Source organism: Mustela nivalis (genome assembly GCF_964662115.1).
Source record: "Mustela nivalis genome assembly, chromosome: 3".
NCBI lineage: Eukaryota > Metazoa > Chordata > Mammalia > Carnivora > Mustelidae > Mustela > Mustela nivalis.
Window position 1 is genome coordinate 140,825,996 of NC_139022.1, and position 16,309 is coordinate 140,842,304.

General features: G+C 37.0%; 1 protein-coding gene across 8 annotated transcripts in view; it reads right to left on the reverse strand.

Annotated features, from left to right (window-relative positions):
- The window catches only part of FBXO38 (F-box protein 38), a 53,874-nt gene that overhangs the window by 31,191 nt on the left and 6,374 nt on the right, over positions 1 to 16,309 (reverse strand). For 4 of the 8 annotated variants that reach the window (XM_082724313.1, XM_082724311.1, XM_082724316.1 and 1 more), the window contains exons 2-7: positions 13,888 to 14,078; positions 9,958 to 10,091; positions 6,951 to 7,114; positions 6,579 to 6,744; positions 3,760 to 3,897; positions 2,315 to 2,452 (exon numbers count right to left, since the gene is read on the reverse strand). In XM_082724313.1, coding sequence (XP_082580439.1) covers positions 2,315 to 2,452; positions 3,760 to 3,897; positions 6,579 to 6,744; positions 6,951 to 7,114; positions 9,958 to 10,091; positions 13,888 to 14,015 — 868 coding nt within the window. In that variant the 5' untranslated portion in view covers positions 14,016 to 14,078. Of the gene's footprint in view, positions 1 to 2,314; positions 2,453 to 3,759; positions 3,898 to 6,578; positions 6,745 to 6,950; positions 7,115 to 9,957; positions 10,092 to 13,887; positions 14,079 to 15,497; positions 15,534 to 16,309 lie in introns of those variants that run through there. The other 4 variants (XM_082724317.1, XM_082724314.1, XM_082724312.1 and 1 more) reach the window with 2 other exon arrangements.

The window sequence follows — 16,309 nt, forward strand, 5'->3', positions numbered from 1 at the left end:
AAATCTAAGTAACTCAAATTAGTAACTCAAAATGAATTGCAATGACCAGTCATTTCCTAAGAAGAGATGAAAACAGACACTGTCTTCCTGAAGAGGCATTCTGATTGTGTTGGAAAATTACTCCAAATTATTGAGACTGTTAAAAGAAAGGATTTTCAGGAAGCTAGAAGTTCGTAAGGGAACTGTAAAGAAGGGATCCTGACATTTTCTAGCCCAAGTCTGAACCTCCTATGTATCATAGGGAACAAGACCACCACTCCTTTAACTTCAGCTGTTTTATGTTTTTGAAACTTGTAAATACAGAGCAAAAACAGTATGCAAATTATTAATGTATAAAGCACAGTGAATTTTCACAAGATTGACTTTAAACTTTTATGAAGAGAACCACACAATATGCACTTCTGTGTCTGCCTTCTTTTGCTGAAATTTCTGTTTAGAAGATTCATCCACATTGCTGCATACAGTGGCAGTTCATTCACTCTCACTGCTGTGTAATATTCTCTTGCACAAATATGTCACGTGTGAATCACCCATGCTGCTGCTGCTGGGTATTTGGGTTGTTCCATCGGGAGGCTATTATGAACAGTGCTTCTATGAATAATTTGGGGCACTGTCTCCTGGTGAAGATATGCATTTCTATTGGCTTTAAAACCAGGGAGACAATAAATTAATAAAACCAGGAAGGCCGCTGTTGCTATGCACAGACACTACCAAACAATATTTCAAGGGAATGTATCAATTTATACTCAGCCCCAGCAGTGTATGAAAGCCCTATAAGTCTCTTTCCTATCAGTCATACTTAGGCATAGTCATTTTAGTGCTTGTGTATCACACTGTGGTTTTATTTTGCATTCCTCTAATGATTAAGGGCATTTCTCATTTTTTCATGTCTATGAACCATTTGGTTATCCCCTTTTGTGAAGTCTTGTGTATTCTGGTTGTATCCTTGTTTTTCTTACTGGGTTGTCTGCCTTTTTCTCATTAATTTTAGTAGTACTTCATATACTCTAGACACAAGTCCTTCATTTGATACCTGTATTGCAAATAGATTCTCACACTCTGAAGCTTTGCTTTTCATTCTTAATCATACCTTTTGATGAACAGAAAAATATTTTTAATATAGTAGAGTTTATCAATTTTTTGTTTATGGTAAGTATTTTTTGGTATCCTGTTTAATAAATCTCTGCCTACCCAAGGTTAAAAAGACATTCTCCTACTTTTCTTTTTTAAAGGAATGTTTTGTTTTTCACATTTGGATCTATGATTCATTTGGAATTAACTTTTATGGGAGGTATAACTGACTCCTTAATTAAAATATAAGGCAGAGTCATTCTTAAATGCTCATAAGGGGAGAAAAGTCTGTTTTTCTTTCAGGACATTTACACAAACTCTTTACTTTTGGCATCTGTAGTCTTCTCTCTAATGAATGGCTCCACTGTGGTCTTCTTATCCCCTCTCTGACTTTTTCCTGTTAGTTCAGCCATGCACAATAAAAATAAAGCTGTTGACCCTAAGGGAACCTGCTCCATCCCCTCCACAATTTAAAGTGTACTTCCACCAAACTTGACAAAATGCCTAAAAATGCCATGCTTACTCACATTTTAATAGTATTAGAAACATCAACTTGTACCAACAGTACTTAAAGATACTCTATTTGTATTCTGAATATACAAAGTTAGATTTTTTTTTTTCTCAACAGTTAGTTATCTATCTCGCTAAATTCTGTGGTATCTGAGATAAACATCTGAGATGTTTAACATGGAGCACATTGTTATATATCATTATTTAAAATATAATTAAAGGACCTAGAGAGTAAAATATACTTTCCATTTAAAAGCCATTATCTGAGATGAAGCTAATATCCAAGTGCAAACATGAAAGCACTGATATACCTTAAAGTATTAGACAAACGTGAGACATTATCATTACTAATCCCTGAGTTCTTTTGTAGGCCTAAAATGTCCAAGTCAAAAACCATCTCTTTTCACCAACAGACTCTAGAAATCCCTGTTAATATTTCTCAGAAAAATTCCAAATATAACAGCTGTCTGGTTAACTAAGTAATACGAATTAATAAAACAGAAAACGTGCTTTAACACTCTACTATTTATATTGAGAAGGCTTAGCACTGCATAAAAAGAAAATAAGTACTAGTCCATACTCACGGTTACTTACTGTCCATCAAATGCACCAGACAGGGTAATTACTAACAAGCAATTTCTTTTAAAAAGACTCACAAAAGAAGCTAAATAAAAGCATAGTAATTTTAAAAACTGATTTGTAAAGTTTTCAGTAACTAAAGAAAAATGAATACCTGATCTCCAACTGTCTTCAACCACGTGTTGGATAAGACCTCCAAGGAAAGGGACTCGAACCATTTCCAAATGTTCCAAGTTTCGGGCAGACGCTAAGCCTGTTACTAAAGGGACATACTTCAAGGAGTTTGTTGGCCCTAGAGGAATAAAAAATACTTCAATGGAACAATGTAAATTTATTTAAAAGTGAATTTTCAAACCAGCAGCTGAAATAACTTACAAATTCTATGTGCGAAACTGAGAGCCAAGTAGGTAACTCTCTGTAATTTGTATCTATTAGAACGTATTAGCCTGATAAAGATGTATTTATTTATTCAGCGTAAGGATTTTTTAGTAACGCTGGAGGAACGTTTAGTATTTTTTTGTAAATCCCCTGAAGTTTCAATAGTTTTGAGTTCAAATACTAAAGGGAGACAGCCGAGTTGAGGATATGGTCCTTCACCCAAGTAAAGAGCTGGGTCATAAATACCTCTCTCTGGGAGCAGTGCTGTAGGAGGGGATATGGAAGATCACAAGACACAGGCCTATCTGCCACAGAGCTTGCCAAAGACATGGAGATAAAACTGAATAATCTAAGAATACAAAGGCATGACATATCTACTATAAAAATAGTATCTGTTGTACTACATAAAAAAGAGATTAAGAGGAAGGAAGGAAGTGTATAACTTAGGACAAGGGAACAGTAACATAGTGTAAAGGCTGGCAGAATGGCAGAGGGGACAGTGAATAGGCAAGCCTGACAGTAAAAGAAGGTACATCTTAGTAATGACTCAGAAAAAAGATATCGAGAGGGGGCCCCAGCTATTAAGAGCTTTAAAGGAGAATAGTCCCACTTGACAATCTAGGGCAACAGAGACACTGAAGGTTTCTGAACAGAAGGCAGTACCATTAAGCAGTGCTTTCTGCTTTATGAGATCATAGTGTGATGTAACCAGAAATCAGACAGAGATCCATTATAACAATCCTACAGAAAGTAAAAAGTGAGGGGGATCTGGGTGGCTCAGTCGGAGCCTCTGCCTTCAGCTCAGGTCATGACCTCAGGGTCCTGGGGTCGAGACTTGCATTGGGCTCCCTGCTTAGTGGGGAGCCCACTCCCTCTCCTGCTCCCCTTGCCTGCCTGTACTCCCTCTCTATCTCTGTCAAATAAATAAATAAATAAAACCTTTTTAAAAATTTAAAAAATAAGAAAGTAAAAAGTACCTGTAAAAAATATGTAGAGATACTGTGATGCTTCCCCCCCCCCCACAACTAAGGGTAAAACACAAATCATGAGTCAACTGACCTTAAAACAAAAGATACATCTATTTTCACAAGGTGAATAAATTACTGAACATAAATGATAATAATGTAACATAATTCCATTTAGAAACACAGCTATGGAGTTTGCTTTAGGATATTTTTAGGATAGCATAGGTATAATTCTACCATAACTATGTGCCATTACCTGCACAGTTCCTCATGACGAAAGTTCGTAAACTAATGCAAAGAAAGTCTTTGAACGGCTGTGGTTTAGTGAGTCTTACCCACTTCATATAAAGGTGCCTTAGCATCGGGATACAAGGAATTTCAGGAACATTCACCCCTAAAAACATATACGGAAAAACAAAAATCACAAAAAAAACTCTGTATTCTGCATAAAAGTGCAACAGTCTACTTCTCAAGTTGACAATTTGTCCTTCAAGGAGATTTTCACCAGAAAGAATTACCTAATTAAAGTCCATCAAGTTTGGCTTATTTAAAACAGGCTTGTAATGAACAATGTGAGCAAACCATGAACACTCTACTTTGTTAGTTCTTTAGAAAAAGCATATAGAGATGGGATCTTAAAAGTATTTCCACATTTTATACACATGAATCTTTCTCATAACTCTACACAACTCTTTCAGGATACATACATACACCAGCAGATATAAAATGAAAAGTTCCTGAAAACAAAATTATGTGGAAGGAATAAACAAAAGTACTATTTGATTACCAACGCCCACTATCCCACCAGTGAGAAAACTAAAACACAGGCAGGATAGCTGGCTTCAAATACCATAATATCCAGAGACAGAGATTAAAGCTATTTCTACAAATGAATGAACCTTAACGATTTGTACATGAGTAGAAGAAGCCAGTCAGCATGACTCTGAGAAAGTGAGAAACCCATCAGTCATATATTTTAATATTTCAAACTGATGAAGGTATTTTATCCTTTAGATCCATAAGTGACTTAATACTATTAGTCATACCTGCAGAGGTCACTGTCTGAGAGAAAGGGGATGTAAAGTGGAAGGAAAAATCAGGAGACAAAGAAGAAAAAAAGATAGGTAACTTGTAAGTTCTAAAAGGAAGAAAGCAGATCAAGGAACCTGCCCAACAGTTAACCACCACAGCCTCATGAAAAGCCAAGGAAATGACACAAATATCTGAGAGAAATTCCAAGGACCCAGTGTGATGGCATTTAACAAGCAGCAGCTGGCAAAACCAGTTTAATACAACTTCAAATTGAAGTTGATAGAAGCCCTGATAACAAGGGGACTAGAGAAAGCAAATTAGCAAAGCCCCTGAATGACTGGGTCTTTAGAAGCTAAATTTTGCAGGATGCTCCTACTACAAGGAGTATCCCTTAACCTGCCCCTTCCCAAAAAGCAGCGACCTTTAGCCTTGAACTACACATATACCCTATATGGCACCAGATGGGAAGTAAAATTGAGGTTGAGACAAAACAAAGAAAGGCAGAGGCAAAGAGGTATAGACTAAGACTAAAGATGTAAAACTCAAAAATGTACACTTAGCATTCACCATGATAGTGGTAATTCTGATTAGCAAATTCAGAATAGAAAGAGTGAGACAGATCCACCAGACAAAGAAGGTCTAGTCTATGCCCAATCCACATTTTGCTTCAAACCCATTCTATAAACAAAGGACACAATTACCGTCTTCCCAGCATGTGCACTAATTTACTATACACATTTACAACACCATCACAGTGTTAAACTGTTGAATTAATCAAACGAATGAATGCATTTCAACAAAATTTACCAACAGCTTGTACCTGCTGTATCTTCTCCAATGACAGGAATCATGGGAAATATAAAGATATAAAAACACTGACTTTAGAGCTTACATTGTAAATTTCATTGTAAATTACACTAACTTTATTATCTAAAAATCGTCTCAAACTAGATATCCAAATGCCTAATCACAATCATCCCTTGAGCATGTAAATAAAAGGGGGCTAGAGAGCATTCTTCTTCTGCCCTAACTGTGCACATAAGCCCCAATTAAGACCCACTCCTTACCATCCTGCTGCACTCCCTACACCACTTGACCCAGTTTCAGAAATTTCTAGTCCTTAAGACCATCGCCAATGCCCAGAATGCTTAGAACAGAGCAGATACTCAACAGATATTTAAATAAAATATGTAATAAATATATATTTTAAGTCAGACTACCGTAACAGGAGTCCTCCCAAAACCCTTTCAATAATCTAAGTCAGAGGTGGCAAATTAAATTTGAGAAAATATCTGCCTTTATTATCTACCTAGATAGAGATTATTGAGAAACATCTATTTGCATGGAGAATGTACACTACAATCACTGCAAATAAGGTGCCTTTGGAAAAAGAACACCCCATTTCCCATTTCTCAGAGAAAAAGAAAAGTAGCACATTTTTTTCTGGTTTGAACATAGGGGAATGTTCTGCTTGGTGAAGATACAAGTAAACTGAGAGCTATTTGGCTTTTTATTCCTTAGTGTTCTAGAGCGGAGCTAGTAATAAAGTAGCCACTACTCCATGGAGCTGATAATGCACCCAAGATAAAAATTCAGTTCCTCTGTATCACTAGCCAGAGGGAACCACACGGGAGAGTACAAAACCATAACACTTGCATCACCACAGAAAGTTGCACTGGAGAACTCTTCTCTGAAGGGTCAAACTAGGACCAAAAGGGTAAAGAACAAGGGCAGAATTCTGGCTCCGTGAAATCAAACAATACAAAACAAACCATACCACACCCTAATAACTTTCAAAACTACTTAAGTGGTTTTCAAAAACAGAACAGACTGGTTGTGAAGCAGTTATTTCTCTAACCCTCCAGACCCTATCTAAGACTCCTTAATGGGAAATATAAATTTGTATACACGTCTCACAAGCATTTCTTTGGCCATCATCAATCAACAAAGCTATTTCTAAAATTCTCATTACTCTTTCTCAGTGATTACTCAGTTATAAAACATTTTGAGGTGTCGCAGGTGACCCAAGAAACATGTACTTACCAACTAAATGTAAAGTCTGAATTTTGGCTCCTATAGGAATTTTCAGTTTATTTTCAGGAGGAATTGGAAATGCTCCATTACGATTACGAAATTTCCCCAAAATATGAACATGTGGCATGTATGTCCAAATAGATTCTACCAATTCCAAATGAGAAGTTTCTACACCCTAGAAAATAATGCCAAGCAAGCATAAGAAAGGCTATTAATTTGTATCCAAAGCTTCTATTTCTGTATCTAAGATGTTAAATGCAATGGAATTTAAAAGTCTGTTATGGATGAAATCTGCATGTGAGTAAGCATATTTGTTCATTCTTTGACTTATTATTTCATCAATTAGTTGATACCAAATATTATTCAACTAGGTACACTCACCACTAAGTTTGGGCATGCCTGCAAAGCTTCTAGAACACCTGGAATGCTAAAAGCCTCATGGCCCCGTACCCTTCGCCTCTCAAGGTATCTAGGGTGAAGGCCATAAAGCTGTTCAACATCTGGCATCTTCTTCAATAGTGTCAGAAAACTGGAATCTGTGAAGCCTGAGAAATTCAGAAGCATTTAGAGGCAAGTTCATCTTTGGGTTCATGAACATTTATTAGGCGCTTGTCATTTCTGTCAAAAGTTAACAACAAAAGGTTTCCTTTTTAAAGTTTCGTAAGACTAACACCATGGCTGAACAAATGATTATTACTATTTCTTTAGTAATAGAGGAAGTGTTTCAGAAACCCCACTTATCTTGAATTAATATTTTACAGAGCTGAGGCTTTTAATTTATGATTGCCTTTTTGTTGCTGCTGCTGCTTTTAAGGCACAGAAATCTCCAACAGGACAACACACATTTAACCTGGATAACTCGCACCTATTACTGGATTGCTAGGTGAGGAAGGACCACCTATCTGATCAGCACCACCCTCCAAGGTACTCTCTGGTCCAGAGAACCTCTAGGGCTCGGCAGGGCACACAACTAAAAAAGGAGAAAGATATAATCCTCACCTTTAGGAAGTTCACAGTTCTAACCAAAATCCCTTCTCAAAATAGGTTCTCTTGGTCTACCCATTTCCTAATAATTACTTTATCCTGTGTTTAACCACCACTCCCTGGACATTTCAGAGAGCTCATTCTTCTGAAAAAAATCAAATTAGCTAAGAGAACATAAGTGAACCAAACTGAAGGAATACTGAGCTGACACAAAGCTGCTTATCTGGGAGGCCGACCATGTTCCATGCACCAGATGGGAATGGAGAGGCAGGTTACTTTCACACCAGGGGTTTTGGTGAGATAAGCAGGAAGACAAGTTTCACACAGTTGATACTTCATTATCTGGGGTGTTCTGTCTTTAACAGAGACTGTCAGAAATCCAATTGTCTGCCCACTAATGACAAAAATATTAACTCTCAAGAATGTAAGTGAGGCCCCAAATCACCAAGTCTTAACATACTAAAGTTTTCAAGTTGTTCTATTTGCACAGGGCTGGTCCAGATTACTATATTAACCTTAGAATCACAAAACTGAAAAGAGACCTCAAAGATCACTTGGTCTGATTATACTAAGAGTTCTTATTATCACTGTGTAGAGTAACCTTCACCACAGAGTCACTCAACATGCTAACAATTCTATGTTTTCTCATCTATTCTCCCAACCCAATGAAAAGGTAATCACTGCACTTAGGGATGCAAAAAATAAACCTGGAGGAATTTAAAAGCTACTGTGTGAGTAGCCAGAGTTCAAAACTGAGTCTGACCACTGCCAATGTCCCTCTTTTGTCATACACTACAGGTTGCCTCTCATTGAAAAATGCATATAGTTCCACCTTCTTTATTGAGATTGTGTGAAAACCCAAAGAGATCACATATATAAACCATAAAGTACTACATAAAAACCTTAGTTGTTATTACTACTAAAAACCTTAGTTGTTGTTATTATTATTATATAGAGATGATGATGATGATGATGATTATAATATAGAGAATCAGGGCTTAAACTCCAAGTTAAACTATTGCCAGAGTGGCATTAGTAAGCAGGGTTAATGAGATCTTATTCTAGGCTAGAGACTGCCTTGATCCCCTTTTATATTCATTGCAGGGATGGGAAGCCTTGGGCTCACAGGTATTTATCACAGTCTGAAAGAAGTCAGCAATGTGCAGACAGATTCTTCTCTAATCTGATAAGAGGCAGAAGTGTTAAGGCTAAGGCTGTATCACATGGGAGCTCTACCATCCTGCCTCTTTACACAGTGCATTAATCCCATCGCCAGAATTCCTGCTGATCTAACCTCTATGAAAGCAAATCTAATCTAAGGATTGATGGTCATTTTCACACTGCCCTCATTTTTTTTTTCTTTCCTGCTATAAATGATCACCCTCTGGAATAAAAGGAGTCGTTTTCCCTTAGGATGGTTTCTTTGAAGTATTTGAAGATGACCGTGGTTAGCCTCCCACCAAGCTAAGTTCTACCCTCAGGTTTTTGCATGTTTTTCACAAAAAGGTATATATACTGATAACTAAGAGGCCAACTGATAAGAGTTACCAGTTGACTGATGACCCTTTCCAAAGGCTATACCACCCCAAACTGTAAAAATATTCCACTACTGCAGAGAGTCTATCCGGTTCCACTTCACTTCTGCCAAGGTTCCCCCCCCCCCCACCACCCTTAACCCATTTTCAAAATATCAGGATCTGAATAATGCTGATAAAATGTCTAAACAAGACATTCAAAATTGGTATACAACAGTAACTAGAAGTCTCTAGTTAACAAATTGGTGTTAGCTAAAAACAAGCCTTGACTGGCCCTTCATTTTAATTCTTCCCTTTCAGGTGTATTCTGTTTAAACGAAGTCATCAACATTCTTTTCTGATCTCTTTAACCTGAGATCCACTTGTGTGCTTAGGCTACTAACTCTGAATTCTTCGTCTACAAGACCAATGCCTTATTTGAGAATCTCTTAAGACCCTGTAAAGCCTTCCAAAAGTGCTAAAGAAATGAAAGTGCCAGAAATGCAATTTCTGTGGCTTGCTAGGGCAGCTTTACACAAATTGATTAATATCTGTTTAATTAGAGGATGCCATTAAGGGGCACAGGGAACCTATGAAAACTTACATCATGGAACAAAGGCCACTTTGTCTAATATAATAAATGTATGTTAAGTTCTCCAGTGCTACATGTGTGGAACGGGCTGACGTAGCCCCTTAAGGAACAAAACCAGTAAAGCCTCAGGCAAAACACATTTTCTTGACCCAAATGAACCTAACTAATTTAGATAAATTCTGCCTCCCTACCTACAAGGTGACTTATATTGCCTATCTTAAGACAAGTAACATTTGGTGGGAATATTATGAGGTTCCAGTAGGAGTCCAGGGTACCTTAACAGGCTAGATCCACTTACCACTCGGCATGTATTCCCACCACCGCCCTGCACAGAGATCCACAACCCTCACCACTCTCAGATATAGGGTCACTGCTTCTTTTAGCTTCCTGGAGAGACATTCCATACACATGATATCCTGCAGAGGGAGGTACCTTTGTGAGAGAAAGAAACTCATATTTATCAAGTGATAAGTACTTCTTCTCACCAACAGGTTACTTTTTGTCCTTCATCCATTCTCCTATGCCTTGAATGAAATAAGACCTTAAGAATATTTGCAGGGTTTTAAGATTAACATGCACATAAAGCTTTTCACTAAAAACAGATGAGTCCGCAAATACTCAAGCATCCAAATAAATACTGAGTTCTCTCCATAAGATATTTGCTAAAACCTGCTTTTCTCCTTTTAAGCTTTTACAAACAAAGAAAATCTCGAGGGGAAAAAAAAAAAGGAAGGAAAAGGATCTCAGCGAATTTCAAGGCCTGATGATAAGGGAACCTGAGAAAGAGAGAACTAATCAGTTTAAACATGGCCAATATAATTTTATAGCTTTTACAGAAACCATTTCCTGTAGTAGCAAAAAAAATTCCTTTCTGCTCCCTCAACACACCCAGAAACTCTATCTTCTCCATCAACATACATGTATCCCAAGTTTATAGTATATAATTTTTTCCCTAGATCTTTTTACCGTTTAGATCACACACGAGTATTGCACAAGCACTAAATGAAAACATCTCATTTCAACTACAATTTCCTCTTTTCCAACTCTCTATTAACTCTTCCTTCTTGAAACTTTTCAACTAACCTGTACTTTTGTTGTTTCTAATAAAAGCAATGTATTTTTAAAGATCAGAAAATCTCACCTCTCTCTCTCTTCCTGAACACCCCTCCATACACAACTAAATTAAAAAAAAAAAAAAAAGAGTAAAAACTACCCTTGACAAAGCTTGTATTATATCACAGACACTGTACTACAGTCACTATTTCACAACTTGACCAAGTAGGTGGTTCTTTATTTGCCCTCCCCCAATCCATTTTCTTTCTTTCTTTCTCTGCTAGGCTGTGTTCCCTACCCTTCCCGCTATTGGGTGGTTTAGGCCAACACATACCATGGGCAAAGGCTTTCTGCTATTCCTAGTCTCCTAGGTGAATTCTTTAGCACTCCTTATTAGCTCCCTTAACCCCAACTAAACCTCTATAAATAGTCCCTTCATTAAATGATCTTCAAATTCCAGTCAAGTGTAAATAACTTGTTTCCTGCTAGAACTCTCACTGACATAGCAGGTGCTATTAAAGTGGTGAAATCAGCTCAAAAAAGTTAACCTGCAGAAAATCAACAGCTAGAAAGAGGAAGGAAGAGCAGGGATGTCAACATGGTTAAGTCTGACTCTAATTCCTAAAAACTAAGCTAATTCTAAAAGTCCAAGTATGCCTGCTGAGCATTTCTGCTCCATGCTTGCTACCTCTGGCACTCTCTCTTCCCCTTCAAACTATTTAAAGAGAATAAAATAAAATATAATTTTCTACAAAAAAAAAATTATTGCTAACTTAATTTACAGTCTCCATAACTCAGATGTAAGTAGGATAATTTCCAGAAATTGTAAACATTTTATAAACAACGAAAAACAGTCAATTTGTTTTCTGAATCAACTTATACACTGAAGTATTTTTTCCTCAAATCACTGATTGTTATACAAAGTATATGCCTGAGTAAATATACTCCCTCTAAATCCAAATAGATCAGTAGTCTCACAAAGATGATCTTACATCATATTTGCCCTGAGAAAAAGAAATGTATTTTTTCTTCAAAGACAAATAATCAAAGAGTTGTAGGCATTTCAAATACATTTTTAAAAAGATGTGACACTAGATTCCACTCCTTCCATTTGAATGTTCTGCTTAAACTGCAAAATATTATCATATCCACTCTCAACTTAAAATATGGTCCAATTTGTTTATAATATGCCTTCTTATTATTCAAATACCTAACATACATCCCTAGGAACAATTTTACATATGGTTTCTTCCCAGATTTTAACAGCTTTATTGTTTAATTCATTGATGCATTTAGGATTTGGTATCAGATATGGAAGGTAGGAACATGCTTTTTTTACTTTCTCCAAGTGATTCCTGGGTTATGACATCATCACTGATTAATCCACTCAGCTTTTCCTCATTGATGTGAATACCATCAAAACCAGATCCCGACATAAGTCTGAATCCCCATATGGAGCTTAATTTGGAAACGGTTTTACCCAGCTATCTGCTTAACGTCTCCAGTACCAAATCTTCAACTGTTGTATTGTAGGGACAATTGTTGTATGGTAGGGTTAGACTCCTTTTCTAAAGAAACTTTCTGAAAAGTTTTCAGACATTTTTCCACCAAATGAACTTCAGTATCATTTTGTTATGTTAAAAAAATTCTGTTATTTTGGACTTCCTATTCCCAGACAGAACTGAACTATGCCAAAACTATGCTATGTCACACAACAACGAAGTGTAGATGATAAAGACTAAAGAAGATAATTCCAAATGTATGTTAGAAAAGAAAAATAAAATGTCCGTGGTTCCCTAAAGTAGCTCTGCTATTCCTATTTTCAAATTTCCTAGGATGCCCAAGTGGTTCAGTTGGTTAAGTGTCTGCCTATGGCTCAAGTCATGATCTCAGGGTCCTGGAATTGAGTTCTGCATCAAGCTCCCTGCTCAGTAGGGAGTCTACTTCTCCCTCTCTCTCTCTGTCCCTCTCCCTGCTTGTGCTTACTCTTTCTCTCTCTCTCTCAAATAAATATTTTTTTTAAAAAATTTCTTTTTCTGCAAATATTCAGTAGTTTTAAAAAATTCAGAACACTTCTATAAACTTCATAAATGGAAATTTCCCCTAGGTAAATAAAATAGAGGAAAATCCAAATGCTTGAAAAAGTTCATTGCAATTGTATAAGAGAAAAACTGGAAAACAATCCAGACTTCATTTTCCCAGACATCAGACTACAAGAGAATAGTTATTCTGTCATAGTGACTTAGTTATGTCCCAATTATTGTGACATAGTTAATTATTGTGTCATAGTGAGCACAGAGTGACATAGTGCTCATTATGAAGACCATATAGCAATATGAACAAACGCAGAACGGGATCAAAACTACCAACAGTCCACAAGCATTTATGCTATGCAGTGTACTGAGTGCTTCAAAAGCATTATCTCACTGAATCTTAACATCTTTATTGATCCCTGGTCCAAGGCAAGTAAATGAAAGACTCGTGATTTAAACTCAGGTCTCCAACTCCAGAGCCAAAGTGTATTAGGGTTGTTTATTTAAATGGATAATGACTGAAAGAAGAAAGCAAGGGAAACTGGAAGTGACAGGTTTTGGGGGTTTTTTGTTTTGATTTCTTTGACTTTTGTTTATAATTAAGTCTGGACAAAACTGTAATTTAAAAAAAGATTTTGGAAAAAAATTTACTATAAAACAACTTAAATGTGTGCACTGCATACAGTAACGATGGGTATTATTTCATGAAACTTTGATTCCAATCACTTACATATATGTGTGTATGAAGAAAATGTTTCTCACTGTGGGTTGTAGTCAAAAAAGTCAGAAACACTGCCTTATGTTGTACACACATGGTACTGTAATAACAAAAGTCAACAAATCAGTCACTATGAATTTCGAGAAGCCTGAGATGTTAATGTAGAAAATGGCTATACAATAGAACTTATTGCAACCAAAGTAGTAGTCTCTATCTTCACTGTGTAAGCTGTCCTACACAGAAGCCACAAGACATACAGGCTAGTGTAACTGAGGAACTGGACTGATTTTTAAGTTAATTTCACTTCTATTTCAGTGCCATAGGTAGCCAGTGACTACCATGCTAGACAGAACACTCCTAGAATTTGTTCCTACTTACACATGCTAGGGGGGCGGGGGTAAAAGTCAATCAAACAAAATCTTACCTAAAAATATGGCAAAGCACTTCATGTGAAAGTTGATTCATATAGTCCTTTGTTTCATCAGGTATTGCTTCCTCAACGATTTCATTATTCATGAGACATGTTTTAACACTTTTCTTTCGTGGACCCATTGCTGTGTTAGCTCCAGTATCAAAGAACAAATCTTCCCTCTTGATAACTTGAATTCAAAGCACCTGAAAGCAAGCAGAGAGTAGAGAAGATGAAAGCGCACCAACTCCAGACTCAGAAATGATCCCAAAAACCTAGTTTGTAAAATGATGTTTATTTTATAAAAGAGAAAGATACAGACTACATTCAAATTAATAAAAACATTATACAAAATGCACAGAATATCTTTTTCTGAAAAGCAGTAGAGAATATAAAAATGCATTATTTAGAATGAGCAGAAAAATAAAAAATAAAAAATAAATAAAATGGAAGGACTCAGGAGTTCTGGGTTCTATTTTGTACTGTTGCTTCTTAATAATCCACTCAACTTTCCCAAGCATGAATTTCTTCACCTGTAAGGTAAAATAGTTAAACTAGGTTAACAAAACCCCTTCTAGTTCTGGGATCTCCTGATTCTAGAACTGCCCCTCACACAGAAGGCAGAAGAGGAATATTGGGTTCTAGTTCTGGATCTGCCAAACTACTTTTATGAACTTGAGTCATCTTTTAATTCTTCATTTTCCCACCTATAAAGTGAAGGAATTAGACATCATCAGTGGGTCCGAGGTCCCTTTATAAATCTGATAAAATATACAGACCTTTTGCTCAAAAACTAATTACTTATGTACAACTTCAGATGGAGAATAAAATCACCCTTTTCCCTCTCCTGTAAACATTAAGGAGCGAAGGTTAACTCACTTTTGTGTCAAATGTATGTATATTTTGTCTGTTTTTAGAATAAGCTTTGGTGACAGAGGAAGAGAAGGGAGGAAGGAGAAAAAGGAATGGATGGAGGGTGAAGGAGAATTCAAGTCAGATGAGCAAGCACCCAGACGGCTTTGTTTTGTTTTATTTTATTGGTCAGCTTAAGAGGGAACCATGTAAAAGCAGTGTCCTCTAAGTAGCATGGTCAACTATCACCGGTAAAATTCTCCAAAATGCTTTGGACTCAAACTCAGAGAACTCTAGATGAGAGCTTAAATTGCATCATGCTGCTATGATGCAGGCAAGTACAGTTCCAAATCAGTGCTTCTCTAGAAGAGTACTGGCTCCATGTCATGGACCACCTTTTCCTTTTTCCTAATTATAATCCTTTACTATTGAAACTTTCTAAAACGGACTTTTTATTTTCCTACAAAGTGGACTCAATAAAACTTAACCTTGTCTTGATGACCTCAGGACATCAATATGAATATCCATTATATTCTATGATACCTCTCCTCAGGAACTACAGAAGTCTGCGGAGTTCTCGGGAATTCTTTGCATCACCAATAAATGGGAGCAAACTGCATGACTAAGTGAATCCTCCGATTTCCTGTGCCTGTGTGTGTTTTGGTCTCTTCCCTCACTGACAGGTCACTTGTAATTTCTCACAGGTGGCAGCATGCTCGCTTCTCCCTGCGTTCCACACACGCACACATGCACAGACATACCCCTATACCTACCTCTAAGCCCCCCTTGAATTTGTTGTCTCTTCAGCCACAGCCTAGGAAACCAAAGAAATACCTTTACACAACTGTGTGCGGATTAGGATCAACAAGCACCCAGCAGTACAGACCTAAGCGATTCTGCAGAAAGTAGGTGCGTGAGCTACCTTGCACTGAATTTGTGACCTCTCTTTTGCCTTCTCAAAAGCTTATATGTTGTCCATCCCATTTTGGTTAACAGACCTTGGGAGAAATAAATGTTTGTACTCAGAACACCCCACAAAAACAGTTACAAATATACTCCTCTGTTCCTATCACTGCCTACCTTTTCCTATTCACTGCTCTCTCCCCGGCAAAATCAATCTTTCCATCTTACAATGGCTCCCAAAACTGCTCTAAAGTTATTTTGACTTCCTCATCATGAAATCCAATATACCCTCTTCAAGGCTCCCCTACTTGACCCATTTGTAGTATGGGCACTGTTAACCACTCTTTCTTTGAAACGCTCACATCATGCGACCTCCAAATTGATATTCTCTTGGTCCTCTTCGTTCCTCTATGAGCACTCCTCAGTCTCTTTTACCAATTCACCCTAGAATTCTCTTCTGCCTGAGACAACTATATTCACTCTGTATTCCACTACTGCTACTACAAATATACTTAAAAGAAAAGAAAAGAAAAGAAAAGAAGAAAAGAAAAGAAAAGAAAAGAAAAGAAAAGAAAAGAAAAGAAAAGAAAAGAAATCCACTTCTGGCTCCTATCTCTCAGGAGTTCTGACATTTACTTCCTCTCAGAAACCTTCATCTCAATACTTTGAACATCCTTCCAAA